We start from the raw sequence: 16,699 nt of genomic DNA, 5'->3' as shown, positions 1-16,699 counted from the left end.
TCATCTCTACCATGAGTCCTGATTGCTTTTTTCATTGCAAAACACTTTCTAGGTAAGGTCTCTCTGATAACATTTGTACTCCCTTATTATCTGATTGAAATCAATGGGGGATGAATCCTCACAGGCGCCCTAGTATGTTGTGGCAGGGATTTTTGTTTGCAATCGATGAAGGTATTTTTCTTTTCCATAATTAATTTCAGTTACATAACATCAATTAATATCTGTTCTGCTTTGTAAAGACAAACCCTTTTAGAAACCATAGCTGCATTACTCGCTAGCAAAAGCAGATATAACATATCCTCTTTTGAGGCACTGTAGAAGGGTTTGAAAAGATACAAAAATACATATACAAATGACTCCCCTACTGCACTTGCAGTCAATGGATCCAGACAGTACAATATGGTCTAAATTAAATCTGTAAGTTTATTTCTGCAAGACAAAGTACCATGACTTAAACAGGCACCTTCATATCCAGACTTATCTTTCTCATAAAAATTACTCCCTGACCTTTTTTATTATTATTATTTAAGTTCCAACTCGAGGTTAATAATAATAACTGTTAAAGGCTTTTTCTGTATCATGATAATGTTTCTATTCAGAAAAGCAGTTAAAAACTACTGACTGGATGACAGACATTGCAAAGCCCTAAATACTGCAACCTCCCAGGGCAGATATGAAGTTACTTTTCAAGGGAAGATCCGATTCCCATGTGGTTGACTCAGTCCAAAAACAATCACGCAAATAAATGCAAGAGTCAGGATTTTTCAATGAAAGCAGCAGATGAACATTTTCACCCCTCCAAGGCTGCTTAAAATCTCTCACACCTTTATCAATAATAACAGAATACAACTGTCCTGCAATAAATAACACAACACATACCTTGTGCTACCAACCGGAATAAGAAAAAATAGAGGCAGGCTCAAGAGTTTGTGTTATTGCATGTTTCAGACACAGCCCCACCAGAGTTTCCTCTACCACGTGTGTCAAGAAGGCTCATCAGAGATGGTAAATTTGGGCTTTAACCTGACAGTCCGCTTCCTAATGGTGCCTTTAGGCGACTGTAACATGGTGTCTATGATGCTTCTGTTTTCCTCCAGCTCCCGGGCAGTGCAAGAAGGGGTGGGCACTTTCACCGTGTTGCCAAACTTGGAGTAGTCCACAGAGTATCGCCCATCTTCCTCGGCCACAACGGGCACAAACCTCTGGCCCCAGAGGATCTCGTCAGCCAGGTAAGAGGTGCGAGCTTGGGTGGTGATGCCCGTGGTCTCCACCACACCTTCCAAGATGACGATGACTTCCAGGTCCTCCTGGTGGTTGAGGTGGAGAGGGGAGATGTCATAGAGGGGGCTGTTCTGGTCAATGACATGGCAGACGATGAGCGGCGCCACCAGGAAGATGCTGTTGCCCCCCACCGGGTTCTCCATCTGGATGTCGATCTGGTGGAGGGGCACCACCTCACCCTCCAAGCTGGTGGTCTTCTTCACCACCTGCATGCGGATGGTGGCACTGATGATCATGCTCTTGCGCAGGTCGCCCACCCGCAGCATGAAGCAGAGCTTGCCCTCCCGCAGGGCGATCACGGCGTGCTTGCTGAAGATGAGGGTCTCGGCCCGGCGGTGGGCCTGCGCCGTCTTCATGAAGATGCAGCCCAGCATGATGGCGTTGATGACCAGGCCCACGATGTTCTGCACGATCAGCACCAGGATAGCAGCCGGGCACTCCTCGGTCACCATGCGCCCACCAAACCCGATGGTCACCTGCACCTCGATGGAGAAGAGGAAGGCGGAGGTGAAGGACTGGATGCTGGTCACGCAGGGCACGAAGCCCCCCGGGTCCCCGCCCTGCTCCACCTGGGTGCTGTGGTCCAGGTCGCCGTGGGCGAAGGCGATGAGCCACCAGCCCATGCCGAAGAGCAGCCAGGTGCACAGGAAGGACATGGTGAAGATGAGCAGCGTGTGCGGCCACTTGAGGTCCACCAGCGTGGTGAAGACGTCCTGCAGGAAGCGGCCCTGCTCGCGGATGTTCTTGTGGGCCACGTTGCAGGCGCCGTTCTTGCCCACGAAGCGGGCCCGCCGCTCCCGGGCGCGGTAGCGGGCGTGATCCGGCACATCCTCGGCCAGGCGGGTCAGCACGTACTCCTCGGGGATGATCCCCTTCCTGGACAGCATGGCTCCGCCGCGCCCCGCCGGCGCCCGTCACCGGGCTGCGGGCGATGCCCCGCTGGAGCGGCCCGGCCCGGCCCCGCGCGGCGCGGCGCCCCCCCCCCGCGGCTCTGCCTCCCCCGGGCAGCGCCGCCCCGCCCCGCCCCGCCCCCCCCGGCGCCAGCCTGCGGCCGCCGCCTCCGGCCGCGCGGGGGGGCCGCGACCTCCCGCCACCTGCGCCCCGCCCGCCGGGTCCCCGCAGCGATGGGGCACGTGCGCCCTGGGGCGCCTTCAGACAGCCCCAGCGCACGGCGACCGGCACGTCGCATTCGTCCCCCCACGGCGTGTGCGTCTGTATCTGTCTGGAGAGATAGATAGGTATGTCATCATTGCATCTAGCTATCTATCTATCCAGATAGATGCACCGGGGGGGTATACATACCTATCATATATCAAATGATATATATAATTCCCCCCCAAAGTGTGTGTGTATTATATCCATCTATATATCTCTATATATCTCTATAGAGATACATAGATAGATATGCCATGTATCTATCTATCTGTCTAGGTCTAGATAGATAGACAGATAGATGCAATGCAATAGATGCAATCTAGCTATCTAGATAGATAGACACATGTACTGGGGGGCAAGCTTATGTATACCTGTCATAGATCAAATGATATATATCATTTGCACCCCCCAAAGTGTGTGTGTATTCTATCTACATATATCTATATAACTATATCTAGATAGATAGATAGATATGCCATCATTGCATCTATCTGTCTGTCCGCCTACCTAGACCTAGACAGATAGATGGACAGACAGATAGATGCAATGATGGCATATCTATCTATCTATCTAGATATAGTTATATAGACCTAGATAGATAGATAGATAAGTATCTGTAATAGGTATACACGTGCACTTTGGGGAGGGGCAAATTTATATATACCTATCCTACATCAAATGATATATATCATTTCCCCCCCAAAGTGTGTGTGTATTACACCTATCTGTCTAGACCTATATAGATAGAAAGATACGTAGATAGATAGATATATAGATACATACACACATATGTATATATATGTGTATCTATGTACACACACATATGTATAAGTGCATACACATGGACACTAAAATATAATAGTGCAGTGCAGCTGGGATAGACTTAGACATGTTTTTTAATGCCGTCTGAGTGCATACATACAGACTAGACTATAGCTACTGCATGCACATATACATATATGTGTGTGTGTGTGTGACAGGCTTCTGTGAGACAGCCATAATGACGCTGCAGTGGAAGCACCCAGAAAGGAGGGGCTGGTACTGTGTGCGCCGCTGCACTGGGAAAGCCTCCTTCTGTTGGGCTCGGGCTTCCCCCTTCGCCCCCCTTCCTAGACTCTGTTTTCCTTACATGTCTTTTTCCCCCCTGATATTTGTATGCTTCTCATGCGCTTTGTTTCCTTCTTATGCTCTGCTCTTTGCACTTGCTTTCACAGTATCTGGTGATGGGAGCTCACACATATTTTGGAGAGTAAATATATATGGTCCAGATAGACTTAGACATGTTTTTGAATGCAGTTCATTCTTTAATTAATATATATAAATTACTATATTGAATTAATATATATTAATGTATGAATATTAAGAATGAACTGCATTCAAAAGCATGTCTAAGTCTATCTGGGCCATGTAGCTAGTCCAGTAAAAGATATAACCCACAGAAATCCTTACCTCTTTGTAAATAAATAATTTTTTACAAGTAAGGGTTGGTGAGTCTTCCCAGGGCAGTCCTTCTGGTCCAGTTTTTTCCTTTTTGTAAGTAAGTTCAGATCCAGGGGAAGTAACATGGATCTAGGCAAAGGTCACTTGGCTCATTCATTTACACTGTTTTAGGCAATTTTGAGATATTGTGATTCACTCTGTTCCAAATACATGCATTTGTCACATATGGCCCTACTTGCAATGCAAATAAAGAATATTGATCTTTTAAATGTGTTACTTAATTTTTTTTTAGTTGAATGTGGAGTAGGCTACAGAAAGCCATACTTTCTGGCTCCTGATCCATGTCAGAGATGTTTGGTTATCACTTAGATATCCAAGGGGAGCTGGGATCTTAGCTCCATGCATAATTACATTAAATTTCATTGATTTATCTTGTTTTGTTAGTGGCATAGAAAGCATTTAGAAAATAGATGTACTTCTGCTATTTATTTTATACTAAGATTATTTTTTTGGTCTTATTCTTTGCATTCATGAAAAAGCATGCAAGATAGATACTGTGGTGTTTTTTGATTTTTTTTCCAAAGAAACCTTTTATAAAAGAATTCAGGGAAGCTCTACAGAACTCTAGTAGCAGGAAATGATACATTTAAGTATTAAATAAGTATCAGCAAGATTCTAAAGGATAGAAACTTTCCTTGGGAAGGCTGCAATTCAGCAAAGCATTAATGCATGCTCAATTTTAAGCGTGGGACAGGATATTGAAACCCCATTAATTGCATTTTTTGAAGTATTTATCTCTGAACATTATCTCTGGCTTGAAGTTGCAGCAAAGTACATTTAGACTGGATATCTGGAAAATGTATGTCCTGTGAGAATAGTGAGGCAATAGTGCCTAGGGAAGCTGTGGACTACCCATGACTGCACGTGTTCAAGAAGAAGTTGGACACCCACTGTTCAGGGAGTATCAAGTTGTAGCTATGCCTCTTTTCTGCCATAGATATTTCCTATGCTTCTGGGCTTTTCTGGCTGCTCCTGCCCCCTCCCTTTTTCTGTTCTCCATTACAGGTTTTTTAGCTTTCACAGAGGCATTGGGTGCTGGCTACAGCTAGGGCTGGAGACTTCAATTGGGGTGTGCCAATTCTCCTGCTAGGAGCAAAGCCCAGAGGTTCCTGGCTAGAGGGTCTTGCCCCTTTGCTCAAGGTCAGACTGCTCCCCATATCTGGGGTCAGGAAGAAATACTACCCCATGGTCAGATTGGGATGGGCTGTGGGGGGGTTTGCCTTCCTCTGTAGTGGGGCGTGTGGCCCTCTACCCAGGACCTCTTGTTCCCGTGCTTCATCTGTGGCAGGTTAGGGTGTTAGGTCTATGTTGTGTCCGGGTTGAGGATAGTCTTATGTAGAGTTTAGATTATGGTTACATGGGATGGTTTTGGATAGGGATGATCCTGCTTCAGGCACCTTTGGAGGTCCCTTACAGCCTTACTTCTCTTCACTATAAAGACCCACATACACAGTAGATTCATAAAACCCAATAAGATGGTGGTTTTTATTTAAAGCAAGGAGCCAGCATACAGAGGCAAGGCACATGAATGCAAGCAATTGTTAGGTTTGATGCAGTAGGAAGGAAACTAAGGAGTGACTCAAGTGCATATACTTAACCTAGCATGATCTGAGCTTCCAGAGGTTTGTGAGAACTTCCAAAGGCGATGCAAAGAAGAGCTGCTGTGTGGATTCTCTATATGTATTTACATATCCCAAACCAAGTCAACCTGCTTTATTTAAGCCCAGACTCAGGAATTATTTTTCCAGAGTGTTCAGCATATGGAGTCAGCTATATTTCATTTAAAGGGATGTTGCCCGTTCATTTAAAATGAAAACTTTGATTAGATACTTTCAGTTTATTTTTTTTGTATGAGTTTAGACTCATACAAATCAGTGAAGTAATTGGACAAGGGTTTAGCAGCCTGTCCTGCACAGAAAATTTATCTTCCAAGTTAAATTTAAAGAGTTGTCATAACTATGGCAGAGCAAGTGCGGTGCCAGCCCAAGATGCCAGTTTAAAGTCCTTTAGATTGGCAGCCCTTGAGGACCTTGCAGAGCATCAGCAGCAGCCAAAGCAGGTAGACCCCATCTACCACCCTCTGGCATCTCTGCCCACAGTGCCAAAATTGCTAGTTATGCCTCTCATCCACACTAAAGCAGTTTTTCCCCCTGAAAAAATAGAGGCTGGAGGTTTGCAGGGCTCATGTATCTCTCTCAAATCACTCCTCAGCTTTGGAGCTTTATTACTTTGCCATAATATCTAAGTGGTTATTGGCACTGATTTACTAGACAATGTCTTAATGCCATGAGGAAGTGTAATAGTTTGATAGATGTTGGGTGCTCAATGGGACCTTACAGATCATCAGGTCCAGCCCCCCTGCACTTGGGTAGGAAAGACTGCTGGGATCAGATGACCCCAGCAAGATGGGCATCAAGATGTTTTTTGAAGATTGCCAGGGTGGGTGACTTTACCATCTCTGGGAGGAACCTGTTCCAAATCCCCAGCACTTGACTTATAAAGAAGTTTTTCCTTATGTCTAGCCTGAAGTGATCATCAATCAGTTTGTGCCCATTATCTCTTGTCCTCCCCTGGGGGGCCTCGGTGAATAGTAGTTTCCCCAGGTCCTGATTAGCGGGTGAGAGCTTGCAGTGATTGAAGTTGAAATTAAGTAAGCAGCTTCCACAGCTATTAGAACAAATATTTCTGATTGTGTACTTTGACCACTCTACCAAAATAATTCTAGATCCCACAGTTAAATTCTGTCTTGCTTTTTTCTCTATATACATAGGTACGTTATAGATGTAAACAGATGATATATAAACAAATTTGTTAGGGATATACAGATTCCAGAGACGTTTTTGGATATATTGACTCGTTGGGAGGTTTCCCATATTTTCTATATCTCTTCCTCATATTCTGGGCTGTCATTCTTAACTCTGATATAAAAAAGTGAACATAAGATGTGCCAGTGCCAAAGTATGTCAGACCAATAGTCCATTTAGCCCAGAATCCTATTTCTAAGTGGCAGGAGTGGATGCTGTATACTATATATAGGGAGGGAACTGAACCAGGTATCTCTGGAATGATATATCCCTATTCAACACCCTCCCTGATATTCACCATTAATTGTTTTAGAAATGCTCAGGGAAACATCTTCAACTGTTCTGTTCAAAATACCTCTTAATCTGATACCATGGGTTTTAATCTGAGCCAGAAGTGTGTGCGTGTGTGTTGGACTTTTTTTTCACCTATCTTGTGGATATTTTGGGTGCTTATTGGATTGCCATATTTATATGGCAGACAGAAACCTGATTTGTGAAGACTCCATATGTACATCACCTACATCTACACACACCTACATACATCACCTACACACATTCATAGATTCATAGATGTTAAGGTATACTTCACATTTAAAAAGGGATTGTTTTGTGTCCTTTTCTAACCTTTTTTTTTTTAAATCAGCTACTTGGTAGGGCTGTTCAAAAGTTCAGTGCTGATTTGATTTGAAGGAAATTTGACCCGATTTGGTAGTTGAATCTCCCACTCGAATCAGGGGACTGAATCAATTCAATTCAATTCAATAGGTCCAAATCAATTCAAAGCTCTCTGAATGGATTCAGAAAAGATTCACGGAGCTTTGGCAAGTTGGGCAGTCCCCACTGGCTGCAGCATGGAGCTGGACCCGGAGTCCATGCTGGTAAGAGCGGGGGAAGGGGACCATGAGGGGACCCCTGCCAGGCCCCATCCCCTGCCTGCTCCCCCAGCCCTCCCAACCCCCCCATGGCTGCCCTGCCTGCCCTAGCTCTTGGCCCTTTAAAAAAAAAACTCCAAAAAACCCCAAACTCACCAGCTGCTGCAGCAACATTGGGGCTTCTGGGGGCTCGTGGAAGAGCCCCCCATGTAGCATGGGGCAGTGGGGATAGCCCCCCTCCCGGCAGCAGCCTGTGAGTGTGGGCTTTTTTTCCCCAGCAGCCTGTGAGTGGGGGGCGGGGCAGTCGTTGAAAGTGGTGGGGGATGGGGCCTATGTGATCTGGAGATTCGGCTGATTCAGCACTCTCAAATCTCCAAATCGGATTCGGCCGAATTGATTTGAATCACCGAATCGAATCACCGTTCCCCAAACCTGCCGAATCCAAATCTCAAGTGAATACTAGCCACTTTGCACAGGGCTACTAATTGGGCAAACTCATTTGAAAGCTCATGCACTGGGACGTGGTTCTCTACCTCACTACCTCTTATGCAGTTGCTTGCGTCTTTGCAAAATGGATATAAAGCACAGAACACTATTTGCTTGGCATCATTTTATATTTTGCACAGGGGGAAATAATATAGTGAGGCCCACTGTTAAAAACCAAAATGAATAAAAGGCTTCTTTAATTCTTCATTTTGCCCTCCAGAGGGCAGTAATTACATTTACTTGAAAAGGGAACAAATAGCTTTTGTAACATTGTTCTAAGAAAAACTAGTGTCAGGAGGAAGGCATCCCACTAGTGAACCAGTTTTATGGTTTGGGAGTGTGACTCAGCAGTGGAACCTTACATAGGAACTCATGTAGCATGAGCTGAATTATCCAGGAAGGGCCTGCATTTTCAGATCCCTCAGTACTGGAGAGTGTTTCGCTGCCCTTTTCTCCTTGTTTTGTGCATGTCACTCACCAATTTACCTCATTTTCCCCCATCTCCGCTGTTTGGTGACTGGACGCACAACCTTCCAACTGCAGGAAACAAATGGCTTCTGATGATAGTTTAAAGAACGAAGCAAAGAGAAATACTGTTTCTATGGAGCCAGGAACGGGTACTCAATAGGGGAGCACGGCAAGAGTGGCCATTCTGTACTAGCCAACTTATTTTGGGTTAGCACTGTAGAATAAAGCTCATGGGAGGAACTTCTCTCTTTACAGTTTAGCAATTGGATTATGGTGTGATACCAGGCCTTTTTCCTTCACTACACTTGTATACACTTTCCCCGTTGTTTCTCTTGCTGAATCATTTCTTACGGGAAACAGGGTTTTATTATAACGGCATAATAAATATCCAGGTAACTGTGAAATATTCCTGTTTACTTTGCACTTAGATCAACCAAGAACCACTAAGTGCTATACAGATACTGATTTAATCTTGCAACTCCACTGAGGAGACCATGTACTATGAATACAGTTTCACAGATGGGTGGACAACTCATGAAGAGAGCTGCAGTGATTTGCCCCAAGTTACACAGCAAGTGATTAGCAGAGGTAGAAACAGAATCTAAGCAATTAGTCATATTTCCTGACATCAGCGGAGCCAGGATTTTAACCAAGTAGTCCTGACTTCTCTTGTTAAATGTCCTAAAGTGATGCAGAGCCACTGATAATTTTCTAAATGCTCATATTTATCATAGCAGAAGTGTTTTCAGCTTTAGCAGTAATGGAAGAAATCCTGACTGTGCAGCTAGCAGGCACAGAGGCCAGCACAGCTCCACAATCCAGCCCAATGCCTTCAGAGAATAATAGGAATCCTTCGCAGTAGCTGTTGCAGCTTCTGGCCATCTCTGCTGACGTGCAGCATCCATCTAGCTCAGTGAAGCCCTGATCCCAAGTAAAGTAACTTATCTTTGGGAGCATGTATTCTGCTGTTTCATGCAATAGTGGGGTCTCTCCCTAACCATGACTTCTTTTGCTGTAAAACACAAATAATAGCTATAGTTGTATAGTTTTATTTTATTTTTTTTACACTTGCCAGTGAGTTTCATGGAGGAGGATATTTTTCGGTACTCATTGCCCTCTTCTCCATGTGCAAGCTTATTGACAGAACTGAGTCATTTTATTCATGTAATAATTTAATTTAATTTTCACTGTTCTTAACACTGCACTCTTCCATTGGTTGTAAAGCCTCTCTATTCACAAATAGTGTACAAATAGTAAAAAGCCAGTGCTGCAAAATAGAGGAATTTGTAATGCAACAAAATATATCCTTGGCTTTTCTGCACTGTGGCAAGTAGAAAAGAACAATTAGTGCATGAAAAATGCTCCATTTTAACTTGGAAAGGAATGGTAAGAGAAAACAAAGGATATTGAAAATGACAACCTACTGCATTATTTCAACTGGATTTCCCCAGGCATGCTTGAATGAAAAAGGGCATAAAAGCAGAAGGCTGATTTCCCAAAATCTCTGAACTTCCTAAATTGTAAGACAATGGCATAACTCTCTCTTCTCAAGGTAGATGAACAACTGACACTACTGTCCAAATAATACCAGGTCCTCATCCATTTAGTCTCCTTCCAGCTCATGCATGTGGAAAAGGTTTAGATTTGTATGTTCTGGAAAGCCTGCTACTTTTTATCAATGACCAGAAGGAAAAGGGCTGGGTGCTGTCCTTAATTAGGTTTATTAGCTGTCAATCACTTAACCTGTCATTTAGCTGTTCATCAGATAGGCTGATTACACAGTTGTATGTACTCGTACATACATATGCATGTCTGTATAATTTATTGGTAAGGATAATCATGAATTCAGGACAGTGTAATAGGAAGATAAGGATCTGAGGCTAGCAAAGAGTTGCTTTTCCAACTCGTGTTAAGAAAGTGAAAGTTTTTTTGCCCCTCAATTGTCCAATTCTATTGGGGTCAGTATTTGAACAGAGACCTCTTGGCAAGGCCAAACAAAACAAGGCACAGCTACATAATTTATGCACAAAAGCATCCTTTCCCTCACCAGGGAGTTTGATTCCTAAAGGATGGCAAGTTATAGGGATCAACAGGCTCACAATACTTGGTTCAGGCACGTAGACCTTTCCATCCTGTGGAGTTTCCTTATAGGTTCCGAGTTTTCTAGGATGCAAATGTGCAACTCTGACGGATGCCCTGCTCACACCTGAAAGTGCTCAGCCTCAGTTGGAACTGACTTTGTATCTTCTCCAACTAACTAAAAACTCCATTCCATCCTGACAGATGATAGCCTGGCCTGAGGAGGTTCTGGGTCACCTCCTAGGTGTGATGTATCTGGGCATGAATCCCTGTTTCTGGGAAGGTCCACCTACTACAGAACACTGCAGCATGTCTCTGCCACCTCTCCTTTGCAAGCATCAAAACCAAGGTCCTACACAATAGACAGAATTCTCCATCTGGCAGAGTGAAAGGAAAGAATGAACCACATGTGGAAGATGTCAGTCACATCACTGAGTTTTCCTGATCCCACCTTAATAATCAATAATATCAGCGATGAAGCAAAGTCTTCCATCAAATTTCAGGTGCAGATTTGAAACACCCAGAAGGTTGTGTCTTTCAGAACCCAGGGCTTTGGTTTGACTTGTAATGAGAGAGATAATGGAGGGTGGGCAGGGGCTGCTCTGAAACTAAGAGCAAAATCTTAGTTCAATTTCTCAGCTTCCTCAGCATTTCCAGGAGTTTGGTTTACCCCAATGTGTTTCAGCTCAATAAAGGCTGAAATGAGGCAGCCTGAATGAGAGTCAGGGATGTGAATGGTGACAAAGGATGCTCAGAGTACATAGTGTATTAAAGGAGAGACCAAGGGGATACAAGCAAGTAATAGTATATGGAAAGAAAGGGATTTTTTTAATAGACTGAGTGGTAGGATAAAAAGATCAATGCTTTAGAAAAAGTCTTTTGTACAGCTTTTTTCTGATGTCATCTAGCCTAGCACTCAGTCCTATGTACAGCAGGGATAAATTTAGTACCATCTATGACACATTGTAGGTCTGGTTACAAGGCTGAATTACAAATATCCATGTGGGGGTGTATTGAATAACTGGATCATGAGAAAAGATGCTAATCTAACTACTACCCTAATGAATTATAGATCCCAAGTGTCCCTCCACACCCAAACTATACAGCATCAGAATTTTAATTGCCTTCAACACTTACTCCCTACTGTTCCATCTTCTGGTGTGCATGTCTCTACTTTGATCCTTGTGACAGTCGAGAACAGTGTATTGAAATTGCATTATTCAAAAAAATTTGTCAAAAGGTGTCAAGAACACCCATGATCTTAAGGTATTTCTTCCCCAGTCCATATTAGTCTCCAAAACCATTATGTACCAGGGAGACTTTACTTAACTTTTGTTATTGCTGTAAAGGTGCATGGTAATTCTATATTTTCTCATATGCAATATGCCCCAGAATAAGATACTCACCTTGTTTTTGAAAGTCAGAATGGAGCAAAAAGATGTTTCCTTGTAATAAGTAACTGGGTAGCAGTATCCAGGGAGCCAAGCCTGCTCGTTGTTCTGTTCCCTGAAGATCATGTGTAGATTTTACTTTTGTTTTTGCCTGGTAAGCAGCAGAAATGAATCTTGCCATATTTCCTTGCATGTAATGACCACTCCAATTTTCAGCAGTTGTTTTTTTGGGGAAAAAGCTGCATATTGTATGCAAGCAAACATGGTAAGTTTCTTAGAGTTGCTCCTGTTGCTATCAGAACAAATACAGCAATATGTATTATCAGCAGAGGTTTCATTGCAAAGAATAAAACCTTATTTTGGCTGTTCATGTTTGGCATATGTCATGCCATGCTTCAGCCCCATAATTATTTTGAATCATAGGTTTCAGAGTTTCTTAGCACCAAAGAAATCTTACATGAAAAAAGAAAGAAATTCCCATGAAGAATGCATTAGTCCTGGAGATGGAGAATAAATCAGATTATTAAAAATAGAAAACTCAGTCTTTTATTATGAAATAATCAACATTTTATTTACAGGTAATTTACATTATTAGAAAATGAATAGTACAAGTGCACTTTGAAAGGCTTAATTTATTCTTATTATTTATCTGCTTGTACAAAAGAAGCAAACACACTGTCTTCTTGCTCCAACAGAACCTCAGGTTTGTCATACTCCAAAATAACTCCCCTCTTCATTACAATAACCAAATCTGCATTCAGAATAGTGTGTACTCGGTGCTGAAAAACAAACAAAGGCAATGGGAGTTCAGCATATCGGGTATCACTGTGGAAGAGGGAGCATTTATCAAAACCAGTATTCTTGTCAAAGGTCAAGCTTGATAAAGATGACTTCATCTTACTTCTTCTTAGCCTACTATGCAAATTACAGAAATAAACCTTTAGTCAATGATCCTGAAAGACATACTGTGTTGATGAGGCTTTATGTGATTATAGGAGTCTGAATACATGGAGTCATCTCCACAGTTTTACTGCACTTTGATATGCTAAATACAATTTAAACAAGTATACCAAGTTGCATACATTTATGACTTCACCTTCACATAACAGAAGGTGTTTCCAATTCAAATACAGCTTCTGAAATTATATCGGAAATTGGGGACGGCAATTAGGTTTGTTTTTGAAATCTTTTTTAATGGACATTTTCAAGCCCATTAGAAAGCTGAAAGTGCAATAAAAATGGGCACATATACCTTTAAAATAATAATAAAAACGAACCCTCCCCTATCCATCCTGTACAAAATTCAGGACAACACTGATTGAAATTCTCTGTACAACAAAGTCAGGAATTTATAAATTATAATTCTTACAGTAGTTGTATACTGGACATAGAATGTTTATAAAGAATCTCTGTGTAAAAGAAAAGCTGCTGTACAATTGCATTTCATGACAACTATATGTACAATCCATTAATCATTGTGTAAGCAAACATCAGTCCTCTGGATAATGGTGTTCCGTATAAGAGGTCTGGTCAGGTGCCCAATGAATCTGCTTGTATGGCCTGTGACCATTATACCAAGATCTTTGACATGTACGCTTAGGCAAGAATGTGGAAGAGTAAAAGCTGCCCAAGACCTACCATCCCCCTCTGGAGCATTGAGACAGAATCCAAAGGCCACACTGAGTACATATATTCAGTCCTTTGATAGCTGTAGCTTCTGCCAGAAAGTAACGGATAAGAGCTGCTGCTGACTGTACAACACCTCAGTGACAGTCCATTTCTGTCAGGGTGATGTCCCTTAGCTTTTCTCCAGCCAAGGCAGTTCCCCCAAGGCAGTGGGGGCTAGGGTTCTGAGGCACCCCAGACTAGCCTTACTCTGGAGTTTGCAATATTGTGGTACTTTATAGGAGCTACCCTCCCATGAGAAGCTCCACTACACTGTCATCAGGCCCTCCAGTTGGATGCAATTTGCAGTCATATCCAGGACCAGGGGAGGCATTAATCATAATATCACATTAAAGTAAAGTAATTCAATAGCTTATTTCATTGCCCAAAGACATTATTATATTTGGAAAATTAGAGGACTGAAAAGTATTTATCTGTGCTGACGTGTCAGGTCCATATCTTGGTTTCACTTTGATCTTTATTAACTTTTTTACTTATGATTATTTATGATCATTAATAATCATTTTAAAAGTATTCCAATTAATGAATCAACTCATTTTTAATAGTGATAAAACCATATATTTTGAAAGCTGCTAAAATGCTTATTTAACTTATTTGAAAAAAATATGGACTTTCCAATGCAAAAGCTATCCTATCATTTTTATTTTTCTTTATTTAAAATATTATAGTTAAACATGGGTTAAATCTTGTTCTTAGATAATTATATACATATTCTAATAAAGAGATAGAGATCATTTTGGTCTAAGATGGAATATAAACCATATTTAGATATGCCAGAGATACTCCAGCCAGAGTTTATTTATATATAAGCAATAAACTTATTGCACCAGTATTCATTGCTACTGGGTGCACCATTTGAATGCGTGCCTGGGACCACAGCACACTGAACTTGGGTCAAAGCAGGCCCAGCTGGCACAGGGCCTGGTGGGTCAGCCTGCCAGCCTGGGGATGCTTCGCTTCCCTCCCCACCCCCCAGCTCAGCATGCTGGAGGGGCTGCCTGGGGCACAAGGGTGCTCCAGTGTGGGGCTAGCTGGCAGGCAGGCACTGAAGCACCCTCACGCCCCAGCTAGCCACATCAGAATCTACACATGCGGTGCTGTGGAGTAAAATGCTCTGCAGCAAGGTAGTACTTGTATTTACAAGTACTGCCTTGCTGTGGAATTTACTAGTTTCCTGAGGCCTAACAGCCTTGCATATGCACGCACAAGATATTTACTGTGTAGCTAATTAGTTCACTCGGCAGTAAACATCTAGTCTAGATGTGCCCAAAGAGTATTTAAAATTTGTTTATATTGGGAGTATCTGGCCCATGGGGCTACTTCTCCAACCCACAGGGTTTTGTAAGGCCATGGAATTCAGGAGAGGGACAAGGGGGGGAGGGGAGGGAAGTATGGCCCTGTTGGCCATGGCTGTTGGTGGTCGTGGTGGGGCAAACAAGGACCGTTTTGACATAGTCCCACCCACCCCACAGTCACTTGGCTGCCACTGTTTTCCCCAGGGCTGCTTGGTCTGTTGCCACTACTACAGCTGCTGCCACCATTTTCCTAACTGCCACCACTTCTAGATCCAGCTCCTGAGGAACTCCACGGTCTGGATCCAGCTTAGGAGATGATGCAAGTTTGAGGCCTAGACTCAATAAATGACTTCATATATGTTTAAAATAGAAAATAAATCTAACCTTTAATTAAGTGGTGTTTAAATAAACAGATTAGAGCAGTTCACAAGGGTTATGATACTTTGCTTTAAAAGGCATTTTTGCATTCGAACAAACAACACAGCTTATACTTACTGCTATTGTGACTACAGTACGATCAGCAAATGCAGTCATTACAACCTTCTGAAGAATGTTCTCCTATGTAAATGGACAATTGTTATTGCTTTTGAAATAGCAGTGTTTCCACAGTGATGACAAGTATGTAAACAGAAATGAATGTCAAACTCTTACTATTGAGAATTGCTTCTTAGCTGTGGAAATGAGAAGTTAACAAAGTTGGGGTATGTTTGATTATGCACAATGGGCCTGAACTGGTCAAGTACTCAACACTCTCAGCTTACAAATTTTTAATAATACTTAGGTTACACAGAGCTTTTCATCTGGAGCCCCTGAACCACTTTGCAAAGGAGGACAAGTATCACTATCACTGTTTCAGTGTGGAGGAAAAATGACTTGTCTGCCAATCCTCCTTCGCTCTGGCATTTAGGCTGTGCTTTGTTTTGGTCCCACTGAGGGCAATGGAATGTCACAGCATGCTTGATATATCTGACAGCACTAGGGGTGTATTTTGCCTGATGTACAGGTAATGTTCAACTTCAGAGGAAGTCCTTAAGACAGTTTTAAAATACAGAGCTGTCCACAAAGAACACTCACCAGTTGCTATTTAGGAATATATTCTGTGTGCTAAACTCAACAAAGCAAAGCTATTATCACTTCCTCTGTCCCTACAGACACGTGTCCCAAAGAGTGAACTGTCTAGTTGATCTTCATTGGTCTCTGCGTAATTCTCAACTTTTCTATCAGTCTCATAGTCAAATCTCTATGGGGTACCAAGGGTGCAGAGATTTTTAGCTGCTTTAACACCCCTCCACAACAGTATTCTGCACTTACATACTACCTTGTTTTTGAGGTTGAAAGCATGTCTTACAATGGTTCCCCATAACAGTTTAACGTAGGTGGGAACAAAGCAGCTTTCAGTGTTCTGTTGCAAAGTACTGTCAGTCAAAATGGTTTATCCTCTACTAGGAACTCTAGCTAGCACTTTCAGGGGGATAGATGCAACAGTGTTTTTGTACAGGTGAATACATTGTTTTTGTATGTTATTTGCTTTTTTTATAGCCTACTTTCTGTCCACCGCCTCTTTTACCTACTCTGGAACTAGCTTAACATAACTAGTCAAATTTGCTCCCCACTGGTCATCACAGCTGAGCCCATGAAGCTTCGTTTACTTTAGGAAACCAAACTACTAATAAAAAGAAACA

At 42.7% G+C, this 16,699-nt stretch overlaps 2 protein-coding genes across 4 annotated transcripts in view; both read right to left on the bottom strand.

Annotated features, from left to right (window-relative positions):
* Positions 1–403: 403 nt before the first annotated feature.
* Positions 404–4,090, bottom strand: KCNJ11 (potassium inwardly rectifying channel subfamily J member 11). Its single transcript, XM_090032576.1, has one exon. It carries the CDS (start codon positions 2,166–2,168, stop codon positions 984–986), a length of 1,185 nt encoding a protein of 394 aa, XP_089888702.1. The 5' UTR covers positions 2,169–4,090; the 3' UTR covers positions 404–983.
* Positions 4,091–12,580: 8,490 nt separating this feature from the next.
* Positions 12,581–16,699, bottom strand: part of ABCC8 (ATP binding cassette subfamily C member 8) — a 148,145-nt gene continuing 144,026 nt past the window's right edge. For all 3 annotated transcript variants that reach the window (XM_090032571.1, XM_090032572.1, XM_090032573.1), the window contains 2 exons: positions 15,513–15,575; positions 12,581–12,815 (listed from right to left, as the gene is read on the bottom strand). In XM_090032571.1, the coding sequence (XP_089888697.1) occupies positions 12,678–12,815; positions 15,513–15,575 (201 nt within the window). In that variant the 3' untranslated portion in view covers positions 12,581–12,677. The remainder of the gene's footprint in view (positions 12,816–15,512; positions 15,576–16,699) is intronic.

This window comes from Crocodylus siamensis, chromosome 2, assembly GCF_052110815.1.
Source record: "Crocodylus siamensis isolate JL-2025a chromosome 2, ASM5211081v1, whole genome shotgun sequence".
NCBI classification, from domain to species: Eukaryota; Metazoa; Chordata; order Crocodylia; family Crocodylidae; genus Crocodylus; species Crocodylus siamensis.
The sequence above is the reverse complement of the archived record's forward strand: the minus strand, read 5'-3'. Positions and strand labels throughout refer to the sequence as shown.